At 41.2% G+C, this 17,249-nt stretch overlaps 1 protein-coding gene across 5 annotated transcripts in view; it reads right to left on the bottom strand.

Annotated features, from left to right (window-relative positions):
• Positions 1-17,249, bottom strand: part of Nsd3 (nuclear receptor binding SET domain protein 3) — a 101,054-nt gene that overhangs the window by 45,899 nt on the left and 37,906 nt on the right. For all 5 annotated transcript variants that reach the window (XM_050146760.1, XM_050146759.1, XM_050146761.1 and 2 more), the window contains exons 3-6: positions 13,140-13,211; positions 12,005-12,167; positions 3,815-3,969; positions 254-769 (exon numbers count right to left, since the gene is read on the bottom strand). In XM_050146760.1, the coding sequence (XP_050002717.1) occupies positions 254-769; positions 3,815-3,969; positions 12,005-12,167; positions 13,140-13,211 (906 nt within the window). The remainder of the gene's footprint in view (positions 1-253; positions 770-3,814; positions 3,970-12,004; positions 12,168-13,139; positions 13,212-17,249) is intronic.

Genomic DNA, 17,249 nt, shown 5'->3' with positions numbered 1-17,249 from the left:
TCTACAAATGAGAAACAGGCAAACTGCCGGTTTTTCCATGCCTTTCAGGAGCTAAGCTCAATCCTGACTGCATTGTTCACGATTAATTGACTACAGATGGGAGCATTGCAAGAGGAAAGCGGGAAGAACACAGCTTTCTGCCCAGAGTAAACGAGACTGTATGCTTCAAATGCAGTGGATCCAAAGGGCATTTAAATTACATTAAGTGGTTTCTTTAGTCCCATTCCCCAAACCCCTATAGAACAAGCGGTACCTTCGTTGAATAAACAAACTGATCAATAAACTTCCCATCTCCTGTCGCATTCTGAAGAGCAAACACTTGTTCAATTTTCACAACTGGAGACATATTACACTTCTGCAAGTCTAGGCTCCCTTTGTGCACTGTGATGGAAGCAGGTAAGGACTTCCTGGCGGCGGCAGTTTTCCAGGGTATTTTAGCAGGAGGTGGCTCTTCCTCTTCCACACTGGCATGCCGCCTCTGGCTCTGCCTCCGAAGGTCAGTACTTGATTGTGGGGAGGCTACCTCCCCAGCATTGGTCTGTTCTGGCTGACTATTCAGCACAGATCTTGGTCTTCGGGGTTTCTTAACTTCGGTCTTGGAGGTAACATTCTTCTTTGCTTGGGATGAAGCCTCTTCTGGCTGTTTGTCAATATAGATGAAAGTATACTGTTCTACTCTTTCTTCTCGAGTCATTTTCAATGCTTTCTCTGCATGAGCAATGCCAATATCCCACTGGGCACGTTCTCTCTGGGGCCGGGGTTTCCGAATCTTTATAAAAAAAGATACAGGCATTATGTGAAATTTTATATATCTTCTTTAGTCCAATAGGCACATTAAAACTAATGTGTATTTTCTAGGCAGCTTGCAATTTTTTTAAGTACACATAAAAATCTTCAGATTCTCAAGACAAATAAATGGAATGTGTTGACCCGTGCACGCCATTAATAAGCTAGTATTACTCTATTAAATGGCATGAGATCTGTTTTTATTTACATTTTTTTTGTTGACTACTCTGCTGAAGAACACCCCAAAGAGGAGTTGTCCTTCCACATCATACTACTCAACAGTAATAAGGGAAAGAAGACAGACTACAGAAATGACTTGTTTTCAGGGCTGATAAACCTGGACACTAACCATATCACTGCAAAGCTGCTATTTTCTCCAGAAGTAGGCAAGCAAGTCAGGTACTGTGGGGACCTGGAGATGTGTGGCCAGTCTATGCCAATACACAAACACTGATAGAATAAAAAGAAAGAAGACCCAAGGAAACAACACAACAAGAAAAGCATGCCTGTTGAGGGGATGGGGTGGTGATAACAAACCCTAAATCCCTTTCCATGGCAGCTGAGCACAAGAGTCTGGGCGGGCAGGAGGTCAGAAAGCTCTGAATAAAAGTGTGTGAGATGACCAGAGAAGCTAACTGAAAGTGCTGAGCAAAGCGACTGAGAACTGTTTGTTTTAGACAGAGGGCCAGAGAGATGGCTCAGCAGGTTACGGTACTGGCCTTAGTAATCATCCCTGGGACCCACATGGCAAAAGGAAAGAAACAAAAACGACTTCCCCAAGCTGTCCTCTGACCTCCACATACACACTGTGGCATGTGATTGACACACACACACACACACACACACACACACACACACACACACACAAAATAAATATAACAATAGGGCCAGGCATGGTGGCACACACCTTTAATCTCAGGACTCAGGAAGCACAGAAAGGCAGATCTGTGGGAGTTTAAGGTCAGTCTGGTGTACAATACAAATTCTAGGTCAGACTGAGTTAATTAGTGAAACCCTATCTCAAAAAATAACAACAACAAAAAGATAAATTTTTTTTTTAGGAGTCAGACTATGAGATGGTAGAGTATATGCTAAATGTTAATGACAATGATTAAATCCTTAAAATATAAGTCTGAAAAAATTAATTAAAATCCCCTTTATGTATTGAATTTTGTTTATTCCTAGTACTTGGGAGACGGTGACAGAGGCAGGCAGATTTCAGTGAGTTTGAGGCCAGCCTGGCAGTTTAAGGACATAGTGAGTTTCAGAATAGCCAAAGGGAGAGACCGTGTCTCACTCAAAAAGGGATTGGGGGTGGAAGCATGTACTGCTCCCCCAGAAAACCAGAGTTTGATTCTCAGTACCCACAGCAGGCAGCTCACAACTGCCTGTCACTCCAGTTCCAAAGGAACCAATGCTTCTGAACTCTGTTTTTTGTTTTAGCAAAAAGAAGAAAAGAAGGACAACGAGAAGGAGGAAGAGGAGAAGAGCTTTTTAAAAGCTTGTGATCAAAGTTGGTGTTTTTCTTGGTAGTGGTTAGAATTTACTGGATTTGAACTCAGAGACTTGCTTATTTTTGCCTCCTTTATGCTGGGATTAAAGGCACGTGACATCACTCCTAGCCACGATGTAGCTTTTAAAAGTATAAAAATTAGAAATTTCTGAATTATAAAAGACGTACATTAATTGCATAATATACTTGGAAAAAATCTCCAGGCGGTGGTGGCACACACCTTTAATCCCAGTACTCGGGAGGCAGAGACAGGTGGATCTCTGTGAATTCGAGGCCAGCCTAGTCTACAAAACAAGTTCTAGGACAGCCAGAACTGTTACACAGAGAAACCCTGTCTCAAAATTCCAAAAAGAAAAAAAAAATTATGGAACCTAGTACTAGGTACAATGAATATATGCAAATAACATAAAATAAATAAAACATAACCAAACTAAAAAGATAAATAAGAAATCAACAAGACATACTGAGAATCCATTTCAAGTTGAAATATCCACCACCACTTCAAATGCATTGAAGTTCTATGACTTCTGTTCTATTCCCTGGTTCTATAACTCTAATGGCCTAAAATGAACCAGTAAGTGAAGCTTTCTGTACCTCAGTTTCTTGATATGAAAAAAAGAAAAATATGTACCTTATAGGGATTTTTACGAAGATTAAATAAACACACCAATATTTTCAACAACACTTATTTCACAGAAGGTATTAGACTTATTATTATTTATTTGGTTTGGTTTGAAATAGTTTCACTGTGTAGCCTAGGGCGACTGTAATCTGGGACTCCTCTGTCAGACTTCCAAATGCTGGCATTACAGAAGCTCATGCTCCTGGCTCTTCTCAAGAATTTTAAAATCTTTGATAAAGTAGCTTTGTTAACAGAATAAAGAAGAATTAAGGGAAGACACTAATACAGAAAAATTACTTAAAATCCTTAGCAAGGTAAGCATCATGATCTAACCCCTACCGGACATGTGCATATCAGTTCACCACAGACCCTAAAGTTGGTCTCTGTTTTTTGAGAGAGGATCCCAGGTAACCCAGTCTAGCCCTTAAACTCTACAAGGCAAAACTTGAAGTTCTGATCCTGCCACCTCTACTGGATATGTAGCCATGCCCCATTTATGTGGTGCCAGTGACCTAAGCCAGGCCTTTAAGTACACTAGCGAGTACTCTACCAAATGAGGTGCACCCTCAGCTGACAATTTTCAATAGTACTATAATGTTCATGATATATACAACTATGTATTTATTACATTTTTTGAGACACAGTCTCACTATGTACCTCTGAATGGCCTGGAACTTGCTATATGCTGGCCTCAAACTTTGAAGTGATACTTCTGCCTCATGAATGAATGCTTGGATTATGGAGATGTGTTTCTCTGCCCAGTTATAAAATGTGTCAATGGACAGTGGGGGTATAGTTGAACAGTAGATTGCTTGTCTGTCACGGGAAGGACGCTGGGTTCCATCTCCAATGTAAGGAACTAGACAAACCACACCCTCTAGGCTGTCAGTTACCTTCTGTTTTTCCGAGTGGTTGCTGGCTTGTTTGGTTGCCTCAGCTAGTAACTCTTCATACTGCTCGTGACCTTTATACTCCCGGACCCGTTTCTCTTGAACCCATGCCCTCTCTGGCTGGTTGCTAAAAAATTGTACATGATATTCCCGGGCACCTGTAAGTAAAAGTTCATACTATGTTAGGACATAAAAATCCACATATAATTTGCCAAAGGAATCTTAAAACACAGTTTTTTTTTAAATTTCTTATTTTTTACATACTAATCCCAGTTCCCCTTCCTTTTCTCCCCCCACACCACAAAACACAGTTTTCTCAGCATTTATTCCTATCAAAAGCTGGACATTTTAAGTTACCCAAAGATACACTACAATACTCAGTAACTTCAATACTAATGGCTACTATCAAATCATTCCACATGATTAAAATCAGGGCAGCAAGTTTTAAGAGAAAGAAATGTGAAATTCTGCTAATCACCCCATTTATTACTTTGAGTACATAATTTTTACTTGTCTCTAATATTTTTGCAATTTGGACTATAAATACACAATGTTTCCTTCCAAAACTACATGTCTTCTTGTACTTTTAAGAGCCAAGCACTGATCAGATCATCTTTCTAGCTATATAAACATAAGACTGTTTCAGGGGTCCTGTGACCTCTATAGTATTGTGATAACAATATCACTGCTTTCGTTTTTTACACTTCAGACACAAAAGCAACGGCAGATAAAACTTTAGCATTACAATATGAACTGCGCAGAACCACACCCCGCGATTGGGTGCTTCTCCACTATACACTGGCAATTTTTAAAAACGATAGGTTTATGTGATGTCCTCGATAAATCAGAAAAAATGATTAATTTTCCTACATTTCAGCCTTGAATCTATGCCTCTTAAATACTCTGTGTAATTAGCTAACAAAAGCAATGAATGAGACACTCCTGCACCCTGGACAGTGAAGGCTGCCTTGAGGGAAGCACTAATTATGGTCATTTGGTGGAAGACGGAAGTCACAGTCACTAGAAAAAGTGCCTTTCGGCCGCTATTCAAACATGGGCAGGTGGCAGGCGTCTCTCAAGAACAAGCTCCTGTTACAAGGAAAACAACACTGTTATCAAGAATACGGTTTGACCTTTCAGGTAATTATCAGAATGTTGGGAAACCTGCCTTCGCCTCCTGGAGAGAACTCCAGAGAAAAGCAGTGGTAATTTAGAACAGATACTCTGCTAGGCACAGTGGCACACACTTTTAATCCTAGCACTCAGAAGGCAGGTGGAAGTGAAACTCTTACTTTAAGGCCAGCCTGGTCTACATAGAGAGTTCCAGGACAGCCAAGGCTACATAGAATCTGCCTCAAAAAGAAAGGAGGGAAAAAGCTACAAAGGAATGTGTCAATATACAAAAGATCCACATGACTCACTAAAACAGGAATTAATTTTGTTTGTTTGTTTGTTTGTTTGTTTGAGACAGGGTTTCTCTCTGTAACCCTAGCTGGCCTGGAACTCACTGTAGACCAGGCTGGCCTCAAACTCACAGATCCATCAGCCTCTGCAAAGACTAAGGGTGTAGCTCAATGTCAGAGCACTTATAGGGGCCCCAGCTCTTCTCACCCACAAATCTAAAAAAGTAAAAGAAAATAAGATAAATCCTGAAGACATGAAAACTCAAAAAGCAAACACACGTCTCTGAATAACTGACAAAATTTTCTAAACTTTCTGTCAAAGGTTGTATCTGTAGAAGAAGTGTTTTCATATATGAGAAATAATGCAGGGACTGAGTGCTGGCTCGTGAAGAGCACTTACTGCTCTTCCAGAGGACTGGAGTCTGTTCCAGAACTCATGTCAGGCGGCTCATAACTACCTGTAACTCCAGCTCCAGGGGAAATCTCATACCTCCAACCTTGTGCCACCTGTACTCAGGTACACATACCCACACCCCGAATTTTAAAATAATTAATTTTAATTTTAATTAAAATAATTAAAAAATTGATTTTAAAGTAGAAGCTGGAAAGATGGCAGAGCAGCTAAGAGCACGCAGTTCTCAGCAGCACACGGCAGGTCGCAACCGTCTATAACTCCATGGACGCAGTCCTCTTTTCTGGCACCAGACACACATATGGTTCTTAGACATAGAAGCAGGCAAAACATTCACAGACATAAAGATTTTTTGCATAAAATAATGCAAAGATAAAACTATGTACTTTTATAACTTTAAAAATATTGCTAACCCAGGCACACACCTTTGATTACAGCTCTCAGGAGACTGAAGCAAGTAGATCTTCATGAGTTTGAGGCCATCCTGGTCTACATAGTGAGTTCCAGGACAGCCATGCTATACAGAGAAACCCTGCCTATGAAACAAATTTAAAAATAATAAATAGGGGCTAGAGAGATGGATGGCTCAGAGGGTAAAAGCACTGATTGCCCTTCCAGAAGTCCTGAGTTGAAGTCCCAGCAACCACATGGTGGCTCACAACCATCTCTGAGATCTGGTGCCCTCTTCTGGTCCACAGGTATACATGCAGGCAGAACACTGTATACATAATAAATAAAATATTTAAAAATAATAATAATAAATAGATAACAAAAGTATTGCCAGTGTTAGTAAACATGGGAAGGCTGGTGGGAGATATGCGCCTTTAATCCCTGTCCTCAGGAAGCAGAGAATGTCTCTGTGAATTCCAGGCTAGCCTGGTCTATATAACAAATTATGCATTAGAGGTATGCAGTCAGTAAAGGCTGCATGAGACCCTGTCACAGAAGGGAAGAAGGGACAAGGGAGAGAGAGGATGGAGAGTAGAAGGGAAGAGGAAGCATGCAGAGGAATGAGGCTGAGAAAAGGGAAGATGGCTCCGCAGATAAACACACTTGCTGCAAGCACAAGCATGAGGATCTGAGTCATATCCTCACCCCCTGGTGACAACACAGGCATGGCCTCCTGTGCCTGTAACCCGGGGCTGTAGGAAGTGGAGACAGGACTGCTGGGGCTTTCTGACTATCAGATAAGCTCCAGCTTCACTGAGAGAGCCTGACTCTTAGGAGTAAGGTGGAAAGTGATGGACAGCGAGATAGCCCACGTCCTCCTCCAGCTTGGTGTGCGCACAGGTAAACACATCTCCATACATATAGAGGAAAAGTAGGTGCCATAGGATACAGTACTCTGAAAGCATAAAGACCTCAAGTTCCAGGCCAGCCTGGGCAACATAGTGAGGCACTCCAAAAACAAAATCAACTCTCTCCCCAGGAGAAACCCTTATATCAAAGAAACTCATTTCCATGTCTGTTAGTTACAAACATGCAGAGAGAAAAAGAATTACTTCCAATTTTTCAAAATTGACTTTTATTTTATAAATATGGGTGTTTTGTCTGCATGTATGTTTGTGCAGCACCAGTGCCTGGTACTCAAGAAGGCCCGCACAGGACATCAGATCCCCTGGTACTGGAATTAAAGATGGTATGTTAGTGTTAGGAATTGACCCTGGGTCCTCCAGAAAAGCAGCCAGTGCTCTTAACTGTTGAGTCATTTTTCCAGCCCCTCTCAATTGTTTTTTTTTTGTTGTTGTTGTTGTTTTTTGTTTTTCTTTTCTTTTTTTTTAAATATTTATTTATTTATTATGTATACAATATTCTGTCTGTGTCTATGCCTGCAGGCCAGAAGAGGGCACCAGACCCCATTACAGATGGTTGTGAGCCACCATGTGGTTGCTGGGAATTGAACTCAGGACCTTTGGTAGAGCAAGCAATGCTCTTAACCTCTGAGCCAACTCTCCAGCCCCAAAAGCTTTCATGTNTATTTATTTATTTATTTATTTATTTATTTATTTATTTATTATGTATACAATATTCTGTCTGCATGTATGCCTGCAGGCCAGAAGAGGGCACCAGATCTCATTACAGATGGTTGTGAGCCACCATGTGGTTGCTGGGAATTGAACTCAGGACCTTTGGAAGAGCAGGCAATGCTCTAAACCACTGAGCCATCTCTCCAGCTGTTTTTTGTTTTTCGAGACAGTGTTTCTCTGTAGCTTTGGAGCCTGTTCTAGAACTGGCTCTTGTAAACTGGCCTCGAACTCACAGAGATCCTCCTGCCTCTGCCTCCCAAGTGTTGGGATTAAAGGCATGCACCACCACTGCCCGGCTTGCCCCTCTCAAATTTTAATAGAATTTACATAGATGTAAGAAGAGATGATGGATACCTGTTGGTTTCTGTCATAGATACTCATAGAGTTTTGGCCTTCCTTAATCAATATACAATACTTTTAAAATATAAAAAGCATTTAATTTCAACAAAAAAAACTAAATGAAGAAATATAATTTAAAATAAAAATATAGCCTAAACATTGTTCAACACACTCTTGCAAGGAGTTATTATCTATTTGTTTATTTATTGGTTTTTCTTCTTGTTAAATATTTATTTATTTATTATGTGCACAGTGTTCTGCCTGCATATATACCTGCATGAAAGAAGAGGGTACCAGATCTCTTTACGCATTTGGGAGACAAAGGCAGGCAATTCTAGAATAGCCTGGTCTACACAGGGAGTTCCAGGCCAGACAGAACTACATAATGAGATCCTGCCTCAAATAAATAAATATAAATAAATAAATGATTAAATTGTATATTATATGAATATTTCAATAAAGCAATTAGGCTTTAAATATTAAAGACAAAAAAATCATGCTTTTAATCAAAGCATGAAAGATATTTAAATTTTATATTTTCAAATTACTAAGAGTAATATAAACAAATTTTCTAACACTGAAGTAGAAAATTGCCCGGGGAGCATCTGACTAGTAGATGAATGAATGAATTAAATGTGAAAGCTCCTGGGGCTGCAGAGGTGACTCAGTAGTGACGAATGCAGCTGCCTTTACAGATTTTACAGATGGCCCAAGCTCCGTTCCCAAGACTCTTCAGGTAGCTTTAGCTCCAGGGGACAGGAGCGGCCAAGGGCACCTGTATACATGTATTTCATCTCTTGGATAATCCTGCCCTGTTCTTCTCTATTCACAGAGTTATAAGAGTTCCAAAGTAGGCCAGGTGGTAGTGGCACATGCCTTTAGTCCCAGCACTTGGGAGGTAGAGGCAGGCAGATCTCTGTGAGTTCAAGGCCAGACTGGTTTACAGAACTAGTTCCAGGACTGCAAGGACTGTTACACAGACAAACCCTGTCTCGAAAAACCAGAAAAAGGGAAAAAAAAAAAAAAAGGAAGGAAAGAAGGAAGGAAGAAGGTTAGTTCCAAAGTACTTCCCATAGTCTGACCTAACAGTCTTCTCTGTAAATGCCCCCTTAGGCCCAACCGCCTCTGAGTTATGACTGCATGGACTCAGCTGCTAAGAGCTGTAGAGCAAGGGTTATAAAGTAAGATGGTTTTGAGCCTACTTTTCTGAGACACAGGACATACCTCCCTGCAGCTGCTGTGAGCATCGCAGAAGAAAATGCTCGCTAGGTAGGTAGGAGATGTAGTTCAGCTGGTAAAGTATCTGCCTAGCATGCAAAGAACCCCGAGTCCATTCCCAGGGCCCACTAAAGCAGGTACGGTGGCAAATGACTTTAATTCCAGCAGAAGGTAGAGGCAAGAAAATCAGAAGTTTTATATCATCCTCAGCTACATAGCAAGTTTGAGGCCAACCTAGGCTACATGAGATCATGCCTCCAAAACAGACAAACAAAAATTCTTAAGAAAATACACCGCAGAACCACCTAATACAGTACCTTGCACACAACTATTCCTGCCCCACTTCTATTCTCCTAGACTTTAATCGGCACAAACTGACAAAATGAAAGACGGTAAGCCACACTACCTACTATACTTAGGCAGAGTCTTGCTCAGTGTCACCAATACGGGAAAACCCACAAGTCTGATTCGCTAGGTTTAAGCAGACACTTTTTTCTTCTCATTGATAATGAACAGAATCAAGAAGGAAGTCTAATGTCAAAAGAATAAGATGCAAAATTGTCACAAATAATGAAGAATTCAACACATGGCAAAGCAGAGTTATAAAGCAAGTACCCTGAAATTAAGTTACAAGCCAAAGTTTCTTTGAACTAAGAACTAACAGGTGGGAGAATCTTAGAAATCTATTACACATCATGTTTTGGTCAAAACCAAATATCATGTTTGGATAAAATACACCGAGAATATAACTTTTATTAATCTGAACATTGTAAACTAAGATTATGTGTTGTAAGTAGGCACAGTTACAGTCCTATGTCCTAGCAAATACACTGGCCTTCCCAGTGTATTCAGAGCTATCAGTGAAACAGAAGAGGGTAAAGCACCAAGTGAAATTCAATATGAAAAGTGCTTGTTTGGGTGGCAATGATTCCCAAAGGAATCCATAGTGAGCTAATGATCAACCACGTTAGGCATGCTGAGAGAAATCTGTAATCCCTGAACTCAGAATTAGGAGGAGAAGGATAATAAGCTTGGGAACTGCCTGAACTCTACAGAATGAGACCCTATTCAAAACAAAATAAAACACAGCATAGTTCAAAAAAAAAAAAAAAAAGGCTTAGCCTATACATTAAACTCATATAAAATATCCAATCACTTGTTAATATGCTTTCATTTTTAAATGAAATAGGAAAGCCAGTAAGACTGGAGTCTTTAAAACAAGTAAGCAAGAAAGAAATTACAAACAAACCCAAGAGCTAGGGATGATGCCTCAGACCTGTAATCCTAGCTACTGAGAAGGCTGAGGTGAAAGGACCACAAGTCCAAAAGCCTGCCTAGACTGCACAGTGAGTCCAAGACCAGCCTGGACAATTTAATGAGGGCTATTTTGGCTCCCAATTGCTGGTTACAGTCCAGCAGAGCAGGGAAGTCAGAGCAGCAGACTTTGGAGAACTGCTCACACTGCAGCCACAACCAAGAACAGAAAGCGGGAGCTAATGCATGCTAGTGCTTGGTTCACATTCTCTATTTCTGTTTTTGGTTTGTTTATTTATTTACTTATTTTTGAGGCAGAGTCTTGCTATGTAGCTTTGTAAACTGGAAGTCACTAGAGAGATCTACCTACATCTGTTTCCATACTGCGGGGATTAAAAGGATGTACCACACCATGCTCCACTTTGACTTTTTTTTAAAGAAACTAAACAAAACATTCATTCATTTATTCATCACTGGGTAGTGGGTAGCACAGAGGTCAGAGGACATCTTTTCAGTTTTCTCCTTCCAGAAAGCTGGTTCTGTTCTTCCACCATATGGGTTCTAAAGATCTAACTCACGTTCGTAGGCTTGGCAGGAAAGGCCCTTATCCACTGAAAAACACCACTGGCTGGTTTTCTACACTTTTTTCATGTACCATTGAAACCATGCTCAGGAACTGACACTACACACAGATCTTCTCACATCAGCTAACGCAATTAAGATAACCCCTCAGGTAGGTTCACAGATTAAAAAGTCTGTGGCTGAGGAGGCTGGAGAGATGGCTAAAGGTACATGATGCTCTTACAGAGGACCCGGGTTTGCTTCCCTGAACCTGCACCAGGCAGCTCTCAACTGTCTATAACACCCTCTCCTGGCCTCTGTGGGTACATGGGGCACAGGTCCCAATACACATGCATTATTGAAAACAAAAGGAAATCTACAGCAACAAAACAACAAGGGGTATTAAAACTCGGTAGCAGAATGCTCACCTAATGTGTGCAAAGCCCTCGCTTTAATCCCTAGTCCTGGGGATCTGATGCCTTCCTCTGGTCTCTGTGGCACCAACACATACAAATATAAACATACACACATGCATATGTAAAAACATTTTTAACAGTTATTATAAGGGCTGAGTATGATGACATATGGCTTTCCTAGCACTCAGAAGGTGTAGGCATCTCTCTCTCTCTCTGAGTTGCAGGATCAGCCTGAACTACATAGCCAGTTCCTGACTAGCCAGGGCTACATAGTAAGAAAATAAAGATATCAGTTACAAAAGTTCTCTGCCAGTATAAAACAACCATAATTATTTCATTTGTCATTAAAAAAATGAGAAAACCCTAAGGAGCAGAGCCAGGAGGATTGTTAGATGGTCAAAGCCGGCCTTGGCTACAGTATCAAAAACACATAACAATAATACACAAAAATCCGATAAAGATACATATTTTATGTCAGATTATCGCATATTCTTACATTCACATACAACACTGAAGTCACTTTTCTTTATTGTGAACTGTTATCTATTTACTAATTTTCTTACCTCTTGTATTAATTTTGGTATGGACTTCAAGCTGGGGGTCACTTGAAACCATACAAGGCCACCAAGGATAGGTTCCCACCTTGGACCAAACAAGATCACCAACCTGGAACTTAACACCAGTGGACACTTCTGTTGTTGGAACAGAAGACAGTATTGGCTGAACCTACAGGAAAAGGTCACAAAACTCCATCAGAAGAGAAAGAGGAAGGGAGGGAAGAAAGGAGGGAACTATGTATAAAGTACATTCCAAGTGCTTACAGGAGCTGGGGAGATGGCTCAGTGGGTAAAGTGCTTGTCACTTTAGCATGAGGAGCAGAACCCACACAAAGCAGGTATGCTACCATTCATCCTCATCCCAGGATTCCTAAGGGGGATGAGAAGGGCTCATGGGCCAGACAGCCTGGCAAACACAGGGACAAACAACAAAGAAGCCCTATCTGCAACAAGGTGGAAGGATACACACAACTGTCTTCTGACCTCCAAGCTGCAAACTGTGGCAGACAACCATGCTCACACACAGGAACACACACAAAGCGCCTACAGCGTAAAAACTACCTTCAATTATATTCTTCTCTGATGTCAGTTATCTACAACTAGTAAAAAAAAAAAAAAGAATAAATAAAAAATAGTAAGTCCATTCCAAATACTGAGAACAAGAGTACTGGTTTCTGTGGCCAGATTAATGATGAAGCATCCTGAGAGTCCAATGAAAACAAAATGATCATGGTTTTTATAAGGAAAATAATTCGTAGAAATTTAGAAACTACCTATTCCTTAAAAGCTCAAGGTTTTCCCAGTGCAACCTCTGACACAAAGATGGACATGGAGCTTTATGGCACACTGAGAAGAAACGTCACTACGCTGGCACCTCGTCTGCTGTTGTTTTAAGTTTATTTTACTTCATGTGCAGGAATATTTTGCCTGCATATGAGTAACATATGCATATGTGTAACATGTGTGCTTAATGCCTCTGGAGGTCAGAGGAGAGTGTTGGATCCTCTGGAACTGAAGCCACCATGTGGGTGCTGGGAATTGAACCTGGGTCCTGTGAAAGAGCAACCAGAGCTCATAATTGCTAAGCCATCTCTCCAGCCCTGACATCGTACCTGGTCACTGTATTCAACAAGCCACTCACCGGGACGGCCTCTTTAAGCACTGGCTCTTCTCTTGGCTTTTCTGGTGCAGTATCCACTCTCTCATTTGGTCTCTAGGCAGAAAAATGTAGGGGACAGAATAAAGAGGCAGTAAACAAGGACCTGTGATGAATGAGAAGAATCAAAGAAAACTGAATGGTAATGAGCATAGGAGTGCACTACGGACGGTGAGGAATGAGATTATTTATGCAGTCCATGACGTGGGGCGCTGACATTCACTTTCCATTCTAAACCACAGCTAGAACTCTTATCTTACTTGATCATCTAAACAGCACTGCTCTAAGCAAACAGGGTTTTTCTTTTTTAAAATTTGATTTCTTCTCCCACCTACTCCTAACCCAGTGACTCCATCTGATGTGTGTACAGAGGTAAGAAGACAACCTGGGATCCACTCTCTCCTTCTACCTTTATGTAGGTTCCAGGGACTGGACACAGACCACCAGGCTTACTGGAAAGGGACCTTTACCCAATCAGAACTCACCAGTCTGGTTTTCTTTTTTAAATGTAACAGACTGAAGGAAAAGGGAGCACTGAAACTACTCACAAAGTCTAACCTGGAATTTTTCTGTAAAGTACTTTGGTAAAATGGAGGGAGAGCCTTACATTTTCAGACTCTTGTCCAGAATATTTTCTAGAATTGTTTCTGAAAAGGCACTGAGGAAAAACACTGCTAAGCGTGAAGATCTGCAAAGCATCCTGCTTATAAAAACAACATGAGACAGCCTAGATGGGGCTGGAGGCACTTCAGCAGTTAGGAGCACCTGCAGTTCCCAGCACCACGTCTGGAGGCTCACAGCTGCCCGTAACTCCAGCTCTAGGGGAGCCATGGCCTCTGACCTCTGAAGGCACTTATGTGCATAAGCATAATCCAATACACGAACAAGTATTTTTTAAAATGTACTTATATAAAGAAAAAATTGGTTAAATTATGGCATAAAGGTAACATATACATCATCTACCTATCTATATATATAACATTATATATACACACACACTTGTTTATGCACACATATGCATGTAACATGAAAGCAGAAGACAGGCATTTGTGGGGAGAAAGGAGACTAGCAAGACAGGGGTGGGGTATCGCGGAAGGGTGGTACTTAGGCAAGTATGAGTGAGGAACAACATGAAAATGTCATATGCAACCTATTATTTTGTACATTAACTAAAATATTAATTTAAAATAAACCTAAAAGTTCAATGTATAAACTATTATATTACTTTTTAAATCAGAAGCCCTATAAGTACATTCTTTTTAAAGTGAACTTTGGAAGACTAGAAACATGGTTCTTTGGTTAAAAGCATTGGCTGCTCTTGCACCCATATGGAGGCTCACAGCAGCCACAACTCCAGTTCCTGGGGATCCAATGCCTTTTTCTGACCTCTAGAACCACCAAGAATGCACATAGTACACAGACATACATGCAGGCAAAACACTGATGAACATAAAAAATAAATATAATTTTTTTTGGAATAGTGAACTTTTGGTTAGCAAGACTGTAAAGGTACTTGCCACCACACCTGACAACCTGAGTTCAATACCTGGGACCCATACGGTAGGAGAGCCTTGACTCCTGACTGTTCACTGCCCTCTGCTTGTGCACCATGGTACACACACACACACACAACACCACAAACAAACAAACAAACAAACAAACAGGAAACTTCTAAAGTAAATGTCTAAGCTGGGTCCAGTGTTGTGCACTTCTAACTCAGATACTTGGGAGCTGAGGCAGGAGGACAGTTTGAGCTGAGGCCAGCAGAGTAACAGAAATTTTGTCTTTAAAAAGACAAGGGGTGGGGAGATAGTATAGAACTGACCCCTACATATACACACATAGAACATGTTACAGGCAGGTTAGGGGTGCAGTCCTAGAGCAGAGTTCCTGCCAGAGCATGGATGAGGCGCTGGGCTCATTCCCTACAGGCTCAAGGAAAACAATTTCTACAAGGCAATTTGGAACTAGCTACCAATGTCTAAAATATGTTTACTCTTCAATTCAGAAATTACATTTCAGGAACGAATCCTACAGAAACACAAAAAAAGAAGAAATTTAACCAGAGGAATGATAATTATAGTATTAATTCACGCAGCAATCCACACATCTGTCAACATCTCCAAATTTTTTTCCTAAAAATAAAAAATCAGTATACACCTTGAAAAGATCTGACACAACATAAGACACACATGTAACAGTAATTATCTGTTTTGACAATGAGATCAGGGAAGTGCTAAAAGAAAATCTATACTTTTGTATTGTTTGCTTTTTCTGGAAAAAGTAAATTTTCTCAGGAGACAGAGGTAGGCCACCCTGGGCTAATGAGACTATGCCCGAAAGATAGACAGACAGACAGACAGACAAATAGATTCTGTAAAGTAAAAGGTTTATTCTTATTTGTCCGTCTGTTTTAGTCTCCCTGTGTAGCCCTGGCTGTCTTGGAATGTACTATGTAGACCAAGATGGCCTTAAATTCAGAGAACCAACTGCCTCTGCCTCCCAAGTGCTATAGTTAAAGATGTGTAATACCATGCCTGGCAAAAGATTTTCTTTTTCTTTTTTTAATATCTTTTCAGAGGATAGAATTCATATAGCTTAAACGAGGACATATGCTTATAAACAGACATGGTTCTGACCTCAAGGCCTCTCTGAGAAAGTTATAATCTGAGAATCAAAGGAAGAGGAGCTGGCTTAGTAAAAGGAAGAGAAAGAAACAACAGGAAGAAGCAAGCAGGTGCAGGGGTTGGAAAAGCAGCAGCTCCCATAGGCTCATGTTTGAATGAGCAGTTTCCAGTTGAACCTTTTGAGAAAGATTAGAAGAGTAGCCTTGTGGGAGGAGGTGTGGCCTTGTTGGAGTGGGCGTGGCCTTGTTGGAGTAAGTAGGTGGGGCCTTGTTGGAGGAAGTGTGTCGCTAGGGGTGGGCAGTGAGATTTCAAAAGCCCACACTAGTTCTAGTGCCTCTCTCTGCCTGCTGCCTGCTGATCAGGACACAAACTTCTCAGCTATTTCCCCAGCGTCATCCTGTCTGCTCTCCACCGCGATAATCACGGACTCACCCTCTGACACTGTAAGCAAGCCCCCAATTAAATGCTTTCTTTTATGAGCTGCCTTGGTCCTGGTGTCTCTTCACAGCAGAACAGTATCCAAGACAGCACGTATGATGTGCTCAAAGTTAAAAGGCAGATTTTTTTTTTTTTTGGTGGGGAAGCGGTGGTTACAAGACAGGGTTTCTCTGTGTTAATAGACCAGGCTGGCCTCAAACTCATAAAGATCCACCTGCCTCTGCCCCCTAAGCACTGGAATTAAAGGTGTGTGGCACTATCCTGGCTCTGTAAGGGGCTGGATAGATGGCTCAGTGGTCAAGAGCACTGGATACTCTTCCGGAGTTTGATGTGTAACACCCACATGGCAGTTTATAAATGTCTGTAATTTCAATTCCAGGGGATCGAACACCTTTCTCTGATCTCTGCAAGCACCAGGCACAGACATAGTGCAGACATGCATGAGGCAAACACCTATATACACTAACATAATTAATTAGTTAGGTAATTTTTTTAAAAAAAAAAAAAAAAAGTCATACCTACTGACCCACTGACCCAAAGAAGAGAGAAGCTAAGAGAGCAAGAGCCTTGTGAACCACAACAAAGTATTTATATTTTAACTCAAGGGCAATGAAGAGCCACTGAAGAGGCTTAGGGAGACATGCAGTAAGTCGTTTTTTGTTTAGAAGATGCTGTTGGCTGCCGTGCAGAGAGCATTCTGGAAGGAAGCAGGAGGGAAGCAGATGCTTAAGGAGAACACTACAGTAATCCAGGTCCAAGTCTCTGTTAGATGCTTCTGTGGTGCTGCCAGAAGCACAGGCAAAGAGGAAAAAGAGGACAGGTGGCATGAGCCCTTATTCCCAGCACTCAGGAAGCAGAGCAGGCAGATCTCTGAGTTCAAGGCCTGTCTGGTCTACAGAGTGAGTTCAAGGACAGCCAGAAAAACCTTGTCTTGAAAAAGCAAACAGGAGGGGCTGGAGAGATGGCTCAGCAGTTAAGAGCACTGACTGCTCTTCCAAAGGTCCTGAGTTCAATTCCCAGCAACCACATG

Source organism: Alexandromys fortis, unplaced genomic scaffold (genome assembly GCF_014885135.2).
Source record: "Alexandromys fortis isolate MF-2015 unplaced genomic scaffold, M_Fortis_MF-2015_v1.1 scaffold_55, whole genome shotgun sequence".
Taxonomy (NCBI): domain Eukaryota; kingdom Metazoa; phylum Chordata; class Mammalia; order Rodentia; family Cricetidae; genus Alexandromys; species Alexandromys fortis.
This window is presented reverse-complemented; position numbering and strand designations above follow the sequence as displayed.